The sequence below is a fragment of the Chiloscyllium punctatum genome, chromosome 3 (assembly GCF_047496795.1).
Source record: "Chiloscyllium punctatum isolate Juve2018m chromosome 3, sChiPun1.3, whole genome shotgun sequence".
Taxonomy (NCBI): Eukaryota; Metazoa; Chordata; class Chondrichthyes; order Orectolobiformes; family Hemiscylliidae; genus Chiloscyllium; species Chiloscyllium punctatum.
Window position 1 is genome coordinate 35,007,771 of NC_092741.1, and position 13,222 is coordinate 35,020,992.

The window sequence follows — 13,222 nt, forward strand, 5'->3', positions numbered from 1 at the left end:
ACACACGAAAACAGCAGTTAATGAACTTGAAAGGCCCTATACAGACAACAAGCCAAATAATGTCATTTACAAAATACCTTGCAAGAACTGTAACAAATACTACATTGCACAAACACGCAGAAAACTAGCCACCAGGATACATAAACATCAACTAGCCACAAAAGACATGACCCACTCTCACTAGTACCCTTACATACAGATGAGGAAAGACACCATTTTAACTGGGACAACACATCCATCCTAGGACAAGCCAAACAGAGACATGCACAAGAACTCCTAGAAACGTAGCATTCCAACCGCAACTCTATCAACAAACACACTGACTTGGATCACATTTACCACCCCTGAGAAAAAGAACGGGAAATAACATCACCACAGAAAATGACATCACCAACCCAAGGAAACCAAAACACAAATAAAAAGTGGGCCATACCACCAGGGCTTCATCTGGAGCTCACTGATGATGTTATCTAGTATGATAATGAAACGTCTGAAAACAAACCTTCCAGCTCAACAAGCAAGTCTACATCCAGATATGTTTTATTTTTATGAAGATTCAATAAAAAATATTTAAATTTGTTTTTTGGTTTTTGCAAGCATCTTTTGACTTCCATTTTTGCAACTCTGCTTCTGAAATGCTTTTATTTTGAAATGAAGGCAAAGTTTGCTCTTCAAGCACTTTTTCTCCTCTTTTCTCCACCTATAATCTCTCAATCTACATAGTTAAAACAGCATCACGTGAATGAATTCACCTAACAGTCCTGTCCGCTATAACTCTCCGAAATTTGAAATCTTAAAAAGATTTATTTGTGATAATCTGTCCATCAGTACATGGGTAAAATTAATCAAATGCTTCGTGGTTTATTCATCTTTCAGGCAAGTTTACTTTAAACATTCAGATAGCATTGGTAACAATTTTACCCACTGCTGCAAAAGCTTACATTTTATTTAAGAACTACTGTTGATTGCTTTTCTGCGGCTTCGAGTACTGCAAATAAGAGCTTTCCAAACAAGCACAACCTGTATCAACCTAAATAATTTGTGCTGTATGCTCTTCGACTAGAACTGTATATTTGAAATTCTCATTTGCTAACAAAAAGAGTTAAGATTTTCCAAAATAACTTTATTAAAGTCATTTATTAGCTGCTGTAAACATGTTAATATATCTTGTTATAAACAAAGTGCTCACCAGTTTTTGAACGCAGGTTTCCTGTTGCCAAAAGATACTCAAATGGTCGTGACAGATCTGCCACTAAATTAAACACTTTCATTAGGTTTTCAGAATTAATCTGCATAGTTCCTTTCTGGGTCTTTTTGTCCAGTGCTAATTTTGTGGACTGTAACCAAAACTCCATTTTCTCCTGTCAACAATAATCAAAGGAAAATATACAGTTAATGTTTTTATAATACTTATATGAATGTGAACTTGAATAGTCAGTTAAAGTGTCCCTACAACTGGTAGCAATGACTTGAACAGCTGATCTTGATCAATGCTTTAATGCAATACCAAGGAAACTCTGTGGACTATGGAACAGGCCAATGTTTCACCACACATTAAACCTGTTCATCTGTTCAAATAGACTCTATGGCAACTTGTTAAAGAACAAAGAAAATTCATGTAAAGGCAAAACTACTCTGGATGCTGGAAATCTGAATCAAACACAGAATGCTGGAGAAACTCATCATCAGTGGAAATAGAAACAGAGCTATGTTTTGGGTCCAGTAAGACTCTTCTTCAGAACTTCAAATAGATGACACATGCTTTCAAACCTGGTGAGTTTTTATAGCATTTTCTGTGTTTGTTTTAGATTGTGTGTGCTAGCCAACTCTTCTTCCTCAGCTAACAGCAACAGGACAGATTTACTAGCCAGTGACCTCATCTTTTATTTGAGGGATTTTGACATGGGTAAGTTGGTTGTCCTGCAGCTTCAATTTTCCAGCTATGCAGCATTTTGAATCATCAGAAAACCTCAAACTCTCTCTTTGAAAGCAAGTTACTTATTCCCTGCAAAGGAAACTTTGAAATCGCTTGTAAGTATTTTATCAAGGCGATCCACCATTTGCTAGGAGAAAGTGAGGACTGCAGATGCTGGAGATCAGAGCTGAAAAAAGTGTTGCTGGAAAAGGGCAGCAGGTCAGGCAGCATCCAAGGAGTAGGAGAATCGATGTTTCGGGCGGAGGGTGTGCCAAGCTGGCTAAGATAAAAGGTAGGGAGGAGGGACTTGGGGAGGGGTGTTGGGAATGCGAAAGGTGGAAGGAGGTTAAGGTAAGGGTGATAAGCCGGAGAGGGGGTGGGGGCGGAGAGGTCGGGAAGAAGATTGCAGGTCAAGAAGGCGGTGCTGACTTCTTCCCGACCTCTCCGCCCCCACCCCCTCTCCGGCTTATCACCCTTACCTTAACCTCCTTCCACCTTTCGCATTCCCAATGCCCCTCCCCCAAGTCTCTCCTCCCTACCTTTTATCTTAGCCTGCTTGGCACACCCTCCTCATTCCTGAAGAAGGGAATATGCCTGAAACGTCGATTCTCCTGCTCCTTGGATGCTGCCTGACCTGCTGCACTTTTCCAGCAACACATTTTTCAGATCCACCATTTGCCCCAAAGGCCAGGTATTCCTTTACATATATTATTGTATTTGTTATTTCACTCTGCTTCGAAGGCATTGATTTCTTGCTGTGTAGCAGTACCACAGCCTTTTGCCATGTTCTGACACCTGGTCCAATTGGCCACGATTACTGTATGGACCTAGATTGAAAGTATCAACAATCCACTCAATAGTCACAAGGTTGTTTGATAATATTCAGGGGGAGGCAATGACCTAGTGGTATTATCACTAAACTATAATTCCACATCTGGGTTCAAATTCAGCTATCTCAGATGGTAGAATTTGAAATTTTAAAAATCTGGAATTCAGAGTTTAAAGGCTGTCCGACTGTCAGAAAATCCATCTAGTTCGATCATGTCCTTTAGGAAGTAAATCTGCTGTCTTTATCTGGCAATGCCTACATGCGACTCCAGACCCACAGCAATCGGTTTCTTAACTGCACTTTAGGTAGTTAGGGATGGGCAATAAATATTGTGGCAAATCTGCTGCTTTTCTAAATGAAACAGGAAGGATGTCAGTCCTATTGGAATATATCAGTCCAATAGTAGTCCTATTAAAAATTGCCCAGTTACCATTTCGTGAGTTCTGCAACCAGATGTCAGAATTTGGCTGCTCCCAAATACCTCCATTGCAGGCTGCTTTCCAGACCTTGACACGAAACAGAGAAAGAGAAACCAATCCCCAACCGCCCAGAGGACCTGGAAATGTCCTGCAAAGCTAACAGCAAACACCTTAGAGATTAACACAGAAAAGCAAGTGTAACAAAACCTCTGCAGATATTAGAGTATGTTTTTCTGTTGCTTTTAAATATGTTATACTGTTTTTATTAATTAATTGTCATGATTTTTAAATTTCTTTGGTTTAAAATGTCATTCCAAAGTAAGAATTCTAAGTGTATTTAGTTTTCTTACATATTTTAACATTTAATATTATTTATGATTTCTAGAGAATGAACTAAATGGGTAAGAAACTAAGGGGAGGTGAATGGGTAAGGATGGCATGTAAGCAGATGAAGGCTTAGAGTAAATGGGGCGGTGTCTGATTGAGGGAGAAGTAAATGTCACTGCGTTGGTTTATTGAAAGAAATCAGGTCAGAACATAGTTATGTGAATACCAGCCATTTCTAGTTATCATGCACTAGACCAACCTTCAAAAACATTAAATAGAGTTGTCCAGGAGTCAACACTTCTTGATTTATCAAGCTATCTGGATTCTCTTCCTGGCATTCTTCCTTGGCGAACGCAAACAGCTTCCGGGTCATCAAGCAGAGTAAGTAATACTTCTCTACACTGGATTTTAGATGTATACAGATGCACTGACTGCAGATAAAGAAAGACATGATTCCATGTACAAAATATTAACTTCAGCAAAGGCATACCAATAAAATAATCAGCTGTGGATCCTGTCTTTTATTATACAAAATGTTATTGAAAATGTGGATATCTGGAAAAACACTCAATATTTTTCAAATCACCAAACACCTCTTCAGCTCATATTTTACAGATGAGGCATTTGGAGATAGTGGAGCTGCCAGGACAGGTACTGACTTATTATTCAAATTAAAAAAACACCTTGTCCAATTTTCTAAAATGTTCAAACGTTTGACCAGAGGATAAAGAATGGAAATGTGACATTCCTTTTCCAAAGCAAAGGGGGATATCCAAGAAACACCACTACAGAATACTTGCTTTAGATGTTGGTATCCAATTAAAGTCTATGACACAGGATAGATAATAAATTAAGATTAATCAAGGTCAGTTCACTTAGACTCTTAGCAAATAGCTCATACTTGACCAATTTTGTGGAATTATTTGATGCAATCTATATAGGTGTCACAAAAAGAGAACCATTATCAAGATAAAAGAGCATTAAATTAATGGAAAACGTGGATTGAAGGCAGTGAAGCAAAGGGCTTGGGGTAAAAAGAAGCTCTTCACACTTTATAAGATGATAAACATTCCACAATAATCTGTGCTGGGCTACTGAATGTGCAGCAGGAGAAATAAACTGCCACAGCTTGGCTGCCTAATGCCACTTGCCTCATACTATTATGGAATGGATGTCATTCATCCAAACGCCTGCCTTTCTTCCAGGCATCAGTTTTATTTGGTTCAGTCTGGCTGGCTCCTACAACAAAGCTTAAAACATAAAATGTCTACATCAAAAGCATCACTTACTCAAATAGGAATTCTGCAGCTTGCTCATTCGTGTACCACTCTGGGAGATAAAGTTTCACACGGAATCGTTCTCCCAGGTAATTCAGGACCTGCTTCTTTGTAGTGCATCCTTCCATCATCACCATTCTTAACATCTGTGCCACACAACTCTTAAAGAATGAGTTGTCCTCTTTTCCCTTAATCAACTCTTGGTAAATCTGGTAGTCTGTGAAATCAACCATTGCCTACAAAATAAGGCAGAGTAAAACATTACATGGTAAGGATGAAATGAAGAATGAATACTGGAAGCCCACAGCAGGTCCGACAACACCAAGACAGAGAACACTCAGGTTATCATTTCAATTGGAGCACCGGAAGAGAAAAACACAGTCGTCACTGTAGAATCGACCAAAGCCAAAAGAGATATACCTGGGTACAGAAGCCCAACTCTTATTACAAAGTTTCAAGCCATTGGAGTTACATAAGACTATAAGACCATAAGACATAGGAGTGGAAGTAAGGCCATTCGGCCCATCGAGTCCACTCCGCCATTCAATCATGGCTGATGCGCATTTCAGCTCCACTTGCCAGCATTCTCCCCGTAGCCCTTAATTCCTCTAGACAACAAGAACCTATCAATCTCGGCCTTGAAGACATTTAGCGTCCCGGCTTCCACTGCACTCCGTGGCAATGAATTCCACAGGCCCACCACTCTCTGGCTGAAGAAATGTCTCCGCATTTCCGTTCTGAAATGACCCCCTCTAATTCTAAGGCTGTGTCCACGGGTCCTAGTCTCCTCGCCTAACAGAAACAATTTTCTAGCATCCACCTTTTCAAAGCCATGTATTATTTTGTACGTCTCTATTAGATCTCCCCTTAATCTTCTAAACTCCAACGAATACAATCCCAGTATCCTCAGCCGTTCCTCATATGCTAGACCTGTCATTCCAGGGATCATCCGTGTGAATCTCAAATCCGTGTGAATTTACAGCCTTAAATAGATTTGAGTGTTATGTAATATATCACGAATCAAATAACGTACATTTGATAACTTGAAAATATTTTATAGTTGTTTGTTTCTGTAGATTATTGCCAGTGTTCCTTGCAAGAACTGCATTTAGTGCCTATCCCTTGAGAAGATGATGGTGAACAGCTTTCTGGAACTGGTGCAAAAACACTCCAGAGCTAAACAAGAAAAAAAGCTTGATTGGCTCCCCATCTACCACCACCTTAAACATTCCCTCTCCTCCACCATCGGTACGCACTATTAGCAGTGTACCAGATACATGATGCATTGTAGCAATTCACCAATGCATCTTCAAACTCTATCACAAAGAAGGACAAGACAAGTAGGCACACCTGCAACTTCTCCTCCAAGCCAAACACTTCCAGTCTTTAATAAATGCTGGAGAAATTCAACAACTCTGGTAGTATTGACAGAAATGAGGTTTATGTTTTGAATTCAATATAAATCTTCTTTTTACCACCCTCTCTTTGAACTATGTTGTTGTTCCTTCACTGCTGCAGGATTAAAATTCTCCAACTCCCTTCCTAAAATCACTCCCTAACATAAACTGCAGCAGTTCACCATCACCTTCTGAAGGTGAATTTGGGGTGGAATACTGTTCTTGCAAGGAACATTTGCATCCCATTAAAGAATCAAAGTTATATGCTTTGGACTTCAAGATTCAACCCCAAAACACATCCCTCAAAAGGATTCTGTTTTTTTAAACCCTTGCTCATTACATCTCACCTTCAATGCAAAGCAGAGTGGTATGAAGAAGAGCTCCTTCTGGTAAATGAAGTTGACCATTATGGTGCCAGTATCAAGATAATGGAGGTTCATATTAACGGCGGTGTGCTCATCCTTCACACAGCGCATGCTTATGCCTGACAAGAGAAATTGCAACACACTGTTCGTTTTGTTTTCAAAACTCTGGCCTGCCATTTTCAATAAGTCTCACATTGTTGTTAAAGGAATGTTTCTTTGTCTTAATGTCTTGCAATTTCACAAAGAGAAACATAACCGACCAACCTGAACCCATGCCTCCTCTTAATAACATCAGAGCACAAGAAAGGATGAATAGGAGGAATTAACTAATACTGTACCACTTGGTGACAGAGTGGGCTGATAGTCAGGTCAGCCTTTTAGAGTTATCATAGATAACTCCCCGCTTCTCCCTTTCAGAGCAGGGAAGCATTCTGAGGATTGCTTTTTCTAATGAAGATATTTCCAAAGTCATTGAAATAAACAGGTGAGTGTATTAACTTCCAAAGCCAACTGAAAGCGCAAAATATTAAAGGTGCAAGTTTAAACATTATAGTCCTTTTGAAAATTTGCAATTTAAATACTATTGTCAGTTTTTTCACTGGTTACCGAATCACAGAATTACAACAGTGAAGGAAGAGGCCATTCAGTCCATTGTGTATCCACCTGCTCACTGAATCAGCATTGCATCTAGTATCAATCTCCTGCTTCTCCTTGTACACCTTGCACATTCTTCCTTTTCAACATCTTGATTGAATCTACCTATATCCCTATCTCAAGTGCATCCAGACTGTAACTAATCACGGTGTGGAACAGCCTTTATTTTTTCTACCAATTTCGCAATCTTATTTTTCTCTTTTTTTTTCACGGGATGTGGGTATTGTTGAACTGTTTGGCTTGCCAGGCCATTTCATAGGACCATTAAAAGTCAACCACATTGCAGAGGATCTGGACTCTCATGCAAGTTGTTTGTTTAAATAGCAATGGAGGACAGTTGCATGTCTCCATGACTAAGACTAACTTTTAATTCCAGATTTTATTAATTGAATTTACATTCCACCAAATGCAACATCCCTGAGCATTAGCCTGAGCCTCATTACTGGAAGCATTTTCTTCCAATCTATTCTGTCCAGGTTCCTCACTGTCTTAAGTGCCTTTATTAGAGGCCCTGTCAGTCTTTTCTCCCAGGAAAACAGTCCCAACCTCTCCTCTATATGTTCACAATTTAAGTTCTTCATCTGTGGAACCATCCTTATAAATTACTTCCATACTTTCTCCACTGTATTCACTTCACATCACTGTTCGCTCTTTTGCAGCGCAAAGCTTGTACCAAACTTTCAATGAAAAACCACTTATAACCAATAAACACAACCTTATGGGCAGTATATATGTCCAATAAATGAATTTATGAGAACAATAATAGAGTTGCAGCATTCCTATCACTGTACAAGTAGCTTCAGCAAAGATGAACAGTGGAATCTTTGTGACACTGGTTCGTCAGTGAATGATGGGATAAGGTCATTGATTAGTTAAGAGAATTGTACTATTCGCTTCATTACAATATTGCTGGAGGCATAGGATAGATCAGATTCGAATCAAGATTTTTAAACTTACTAGCATGTTGGGCATTGACTATAGTTACATTCAAATCAATACTGAATCACCAGTACTAAGAGCACCTTTAGAATCCAGCAGTCTTAGGACATAAAAACCTGTAAAGAAGACGTATGGTGCAATTCAAAATGAAGCTCCAGGACAGTCCGTACGTTCATTTTCAAGTATTATTGGTTTTTAACTGATCAACAGTTCTGCAGAGTGACAGTCACACAGTGGCTAGCACTCCTGCCTCACAATGCCAGGGACCCAAGGTTCAATTCCAGCCTTGGGTGACGATCTGTCTGAAGTTTACGTGTTCTCCCCATGTTTCCATGTGCTTCCTCTGAGTGCTCTGGTTTCCTCCCACAGTCCAAAAATGTGTAGGTTAGGTACTTTTGGCCATGCTAATTGCCCCATAGTGTCCGATGATAATATATGCTAGGTGGGTTAGGGATAGCATGATAAGGGACTATGGGGTTCGGTCTGAGTAGGATGCTTTTTGGAGGGTTTGTGCAGATTCGATGAGTAGAATGGCCTCTTTCCGCACTGTAGGTATTCTATGATCAAACCGAAACTGTTGGCGCAGAGATAATAATCTATACTTTAATGAGGGAGACATACAACAAATACCTCAATCAGAAACCAATCCACTTGCATGCTAAATACTCAAAGCAACAGATCGAAAATAGACAATAGGTGCAGGAGTAGGCCATTCTGCCCTTCGAGCCTGCACCACCATTCAATATGATCATGCTGATCATCCTTAATCAGTATCCTGTTTCTGCCTTATCTCCATAACCTTTGATTCCACAATCTTTGAGAGCTCTATCCAACTCTTTCTTACATGAATCCAGAGACTGGGCCTCCACTGCCCTCTGGGGCAGAGCATTCCACACAGCCACCACTCTCTGGGTGAAAAAAAGTTTCTCCTCATCTCTGTCCTAAATGGTCTACCCCGTATTTTTAAGCTGTGTCCTCTGGTTCGGCACTCACCAATTAGCGGAAACATGTTTCCTGCCTCCAGAGTGTCCAATCCTTTAATAATCTTGTATGTCTCAATCAGATCCCCTCTCAGTCTTCTAAACTCAAGGGTATACAAGCCCAGTCGCTCCAGTCTTTCAGTGTAAGGTAATCCCGCCATTCCAGGAATTGACCTCGTGAACCTACGCTGCACTCCCTCAATAGCCATATTGTCTTTCCTCAAAATGATGAGTCATCGATTACAGCACAGGAGACTGTCACTCAACCCCAAATCTCAGACTCAGAAAACAGTAACAAAACCAGGTGTGGTGTTCACAATTGTTGGGATATCCAGTCAACCCCTCCTGGAAATACATGCAGATGGATGTTAGAGTGGAAGGTTACCACGAAAAGGAACACATATGAACTCAAAGAGATGTGGCTTTGGGTGAAAAAGACGTTGAAGATTCAGAAAGAAATCTATGAACCAACAATTATTACCAATATCGTACATAAGCTCACAACCTACCATAGTACGCTTCAACATCCCAAAATAACAAAATAACGTTCAGTCATCAAACTTTTCAATCTATTTCTTAAAATTCACAATTACCATACTGCGTAAAGCCAGGGCCTCTGCTCTTCCATTTGGGTCTCACCATAGCAATAGGAAAATTTCGTCGTGGCATGATCAGCATCCGAATGACTTTTTCTATCCCATTTATTATGAAGTATCCTCCCATCTCCTGTTGAGAAAGGACATTTATCAATTTCCATTATCTCTTCTACAAACTCACATGTTTACAGAAGATATGTTCTGTGTCATTCTGAACTCAACTAGGAATTCCACAAACAAGTAGTCAATAATTTGATTTGACTCATTACTGCCACCTGTACCAAGTTAGTGAAAAATGTTGTCTTACATGCTTTATAGCAGATCCTACTATACAAGTGCATCAGGGTAACAGCACAGAGTGCAGGATACAATGTTACAGCTGCAGGGAAGGTGCAGAGAGAGATCAACATTAACATTAAAGAGGTCCATTTAAAAGTATGATAACAGCAGGGAAGAAGCTGTTCTTGAATCTGTTCATACATGTACACAAACCTTTATATCTTCTACCCAACAGAAGAGAGCGTAACAGGGTAGGAGGGATCTTTGATTATGCTGGCTGGCTTTCCAAGGCAGCAAGAAGTACAGATGGAGTCAATGGATGGAAGGCTGGCTTGCATGTTGGACTGGGCTATGTTCACAACTCATGTAATCTCTTGCCGTCTTGGGAAGAGCAGTGATGCATCCAAATAGTATGCTTTCTGTGATGTGTCTATAAAAATTGGTAAGAGTCATGTGAACAAGCTGAATTTCCTTGGCCTTCTGAGTAAGTAGAGAGATTGTTGTGCTTTCTTGACTATCACGTCAATGTGGGTGGACCAGGGCAGATTATTGGTGATCATCACTTCCAGGAACTTGACTCTCTCGACCATTTCTACCTCAGCACCAGTGATGCAGACAGGGGCTTGGCCTCCACTCTACTTCTTGACATCAATGACCAGTTCCTTCATTTTGTGGTGTTGGTGGAGATATTCTTTTCTTTACACCAAGCTGTTAAGCACTCATGTCCTTCCTGTAGTCCGTCTCATTGTTGTAGGGAGTAGATCTCCTGGTTCATTCATGATTTCCGGTTGGGGAATGTTTGAATTCATTTCTTCAGCACGCAAACATCCACACACTTCTTAATAGAAGTCTGTAATGGTAGTGGTATACTCGTTTAGATTGGCCAATGAGTTCTTGAATATTGACCAGTCCACCAACTCTAAGCAGTCCCACGTCCTTCTGCTTCCTCAGACCAACACTGCATTACTTTCTGTACTTGGTCCTCATGCTTGAATTTCTGCTTATAAACCAGGAGGAAGAGCACACTGTTGTGGTATGATTTTCCAAACTATGGACAGGGGATGGAGCAGTAGGCATTATTTATGGCTGTGGGGCAATGGTCAAGGATGTTCAGACCTCTGGTGGGACAGATGTGTTGGTGGAATTTTGGTAGCACATCCCTGAGGTTTGCCTGGTTGAAGTCACCGGGTAAAATGAACAAGGTTTCAGGGTATTTCGTCTCAAGACTATTTGTAGCATTATACATTTAATCAATGGTCATGATCCACTTGTCACCTCTATCTCCATAGTATATGAAATGAGGTAGATGAGGTTGTAGCACAGATTGACATTGGCAGGTAATATTTTGTGGGTATCACAGAGATGTGGCTGCATGGTGGTCAGGGCTGGGAACTAAATTTCCAAGGATACACAAACTATTGAAAGGACAAGCAGATGGGTAAAAGGGCAGGATTGCCTGGTTAGTATAAAATGAAATTTAGTCAATAGGAAGAAATGAGATAGAGTCAGCAGGCATGGAATCTGTGTGGGTAAAGTTGAGGAACTACAAAGGGAAAAAGGCCTGATAGGAGTCATGTACAGGCCTCTGAGCAATAGTCAGGATGTGGGGCAGAAAATAAATCATGAGAGAGAAAAGACACGTAAGAAAGGCACTTTGGAAGGAAAAGTAGAGATGTAGACTTTCTTCTAAATGGGGAAAGGTTCAATGGGGAATGGGGAAGCACAATGGGACTTAGGAGTCCAAGTTCAGGATTCTCTTAAGGTTAACAAGCAGATTCAAGTGGCAGTTAGGAAGGCAACTGCAACGTTAACATTCATTTCAAGAGGGCTAGAATACATGAGCAATACAAGAGTGAGACTGTACAAAGCTGTCACCTCAACACATTTGGAATACCATGAAAGATGTTTCCACTATTCAGATCGACTAGGTGCCGAGAACACAGCCCAGAGCAAAGGGACTATCCTTTAGCCAGAGGGTGGTTAATCTGAGGAACTCACTGCCACAAAATGCTATGGAGGCCAAGACACTGAATGTATTTAAGACAGAGATAAATAAGTTCTTGATAGGTAAGGAGATCAGTGGTTATGGGGATAAGACAGGAGAATGGGATTGAGAAACATATCATGATTGAATGGCAGAGCAGATGGCTGATTTCCCTCCGATATCTTATGGTGTTATGTTCTTATTTAACTTTTCAAAACACGACTTTACCCAAGCGTTCTTCTATCATCCATCTCTTGTTGAACATCTGCTTGCAATTTATGCACAATCAGCAAAACATCTGATTATATAACAGCATTTGAGAAAGTTTTTTTTAAAAGATTTTCAAGGGAAGAACAGAACAGGTCCAGTGCATGGCAGGGGGCGATGGTAAAACTTCCATTGCTAACTATGTATTAGAGATTGTTATTTTGGGGAGTATTGATTAAGACGATGTTAGACTTTGTATGCTTTCTGCACCACAGCTAGGACAATTTCCTGTGTTAATTATTTACAGCAATATTTCAACAGTCATTGTCCATAGTCTTGCTGAAAGAAATTTAGTTTCCCACAGTGCTTATAAGAGCTTTAACGTGTCAACCAAGATAATTAAAGTTTGTATTCTATACTAAAAAAAATTCCCACCCAAGATGAATGATGGTATAGAAGCTTTCCTCTCTTCCTTCCTCTAGTGTGTTGCTCAAATTCCTCTATCCCTATCGAATTTGTATCCAATAACAGAATATCATACTGGGTGAAAAGGAAATCAGTCAATTATTTACCTCTGCTTCTTCGTGGTGTTTAATGAGATCTTGAGGAGAAAGCCCATACAGATTACAGAGCTTCGATTTTACCATAATAGGTATCAAACCAAGACTCTGTTTAATAACTCCCTTCGGTACACCATTCACAGACCAGCTAATATCTGCCTAAGAAGAAGAAAATAGGAAGTTAAAAGAACTGCTATCTGCATACATCAAAAAAAGTAAATCGCTTTTTAAAGCTAAGAATGCAGCATTGGCCATCAGGTAGGACACATGACTTTTTCAATAACATATGACGCTCAGTAAACTGAACGATCCTGAAATTAGTTCATGCCAGATACATAGTTTATACCACAGGTTTCAGTATTGCTGAATGACTTGTTCTCAATAGTAATTGCTGTAATTTTTACTAAATAGTAAGCTGCAATTTTATTTACAGGCAATTCAAATATGCTTGGTTTAGGAAAAAGATAAGGTGAGGAACATCATCTGTAGTGTCT

The 13,222-nt window shown here is 40.0% G+C and overlaps 1 protein-coding gene across 1 annotated transcript in view; it reads right to left on the bottom strand.

Annotated features, from left to right (window-relative positions):
• Positions 1 to 13,222, bottom strand: part of polr1b (RNA polymerase I subunit B) — a 41,099-nt gene that overhangs the window by 18,484 nt on the left and 9,393 nt on the right. Inside the window, exons 3-8 of the mRNA XM_072551391.1 lie at positions 12,741 to 12,887; positions 9,696 to 9,828; positions 6,512 to 6,648; positions 4,780 to 5,003; positions 3,750 to 3,921; positions 1,190 to 1,361 (exon numbers count right to left, since the gene is read on the bottom strand). Of these exons, the coding sequence (XP_072407492.1) occupies positions 1,190 to 1,361; positions 3,750 to 3,921; positions 4,780 to 5,003; positions 6,512 to 6,648; positions 9,696 to 9,828; positions 12,741 to 12,887 (985 nt within the window). The remainder of the gene's footprint in view (positions 1 to 1,189; positions 1,362 to 3,749; positions 3,922 to 4,779; positions 5,004 to 6,511; positions 6,649 to 9,695; positions 9,829 to 12,740; positions 12,888 to 13,222) is intronic.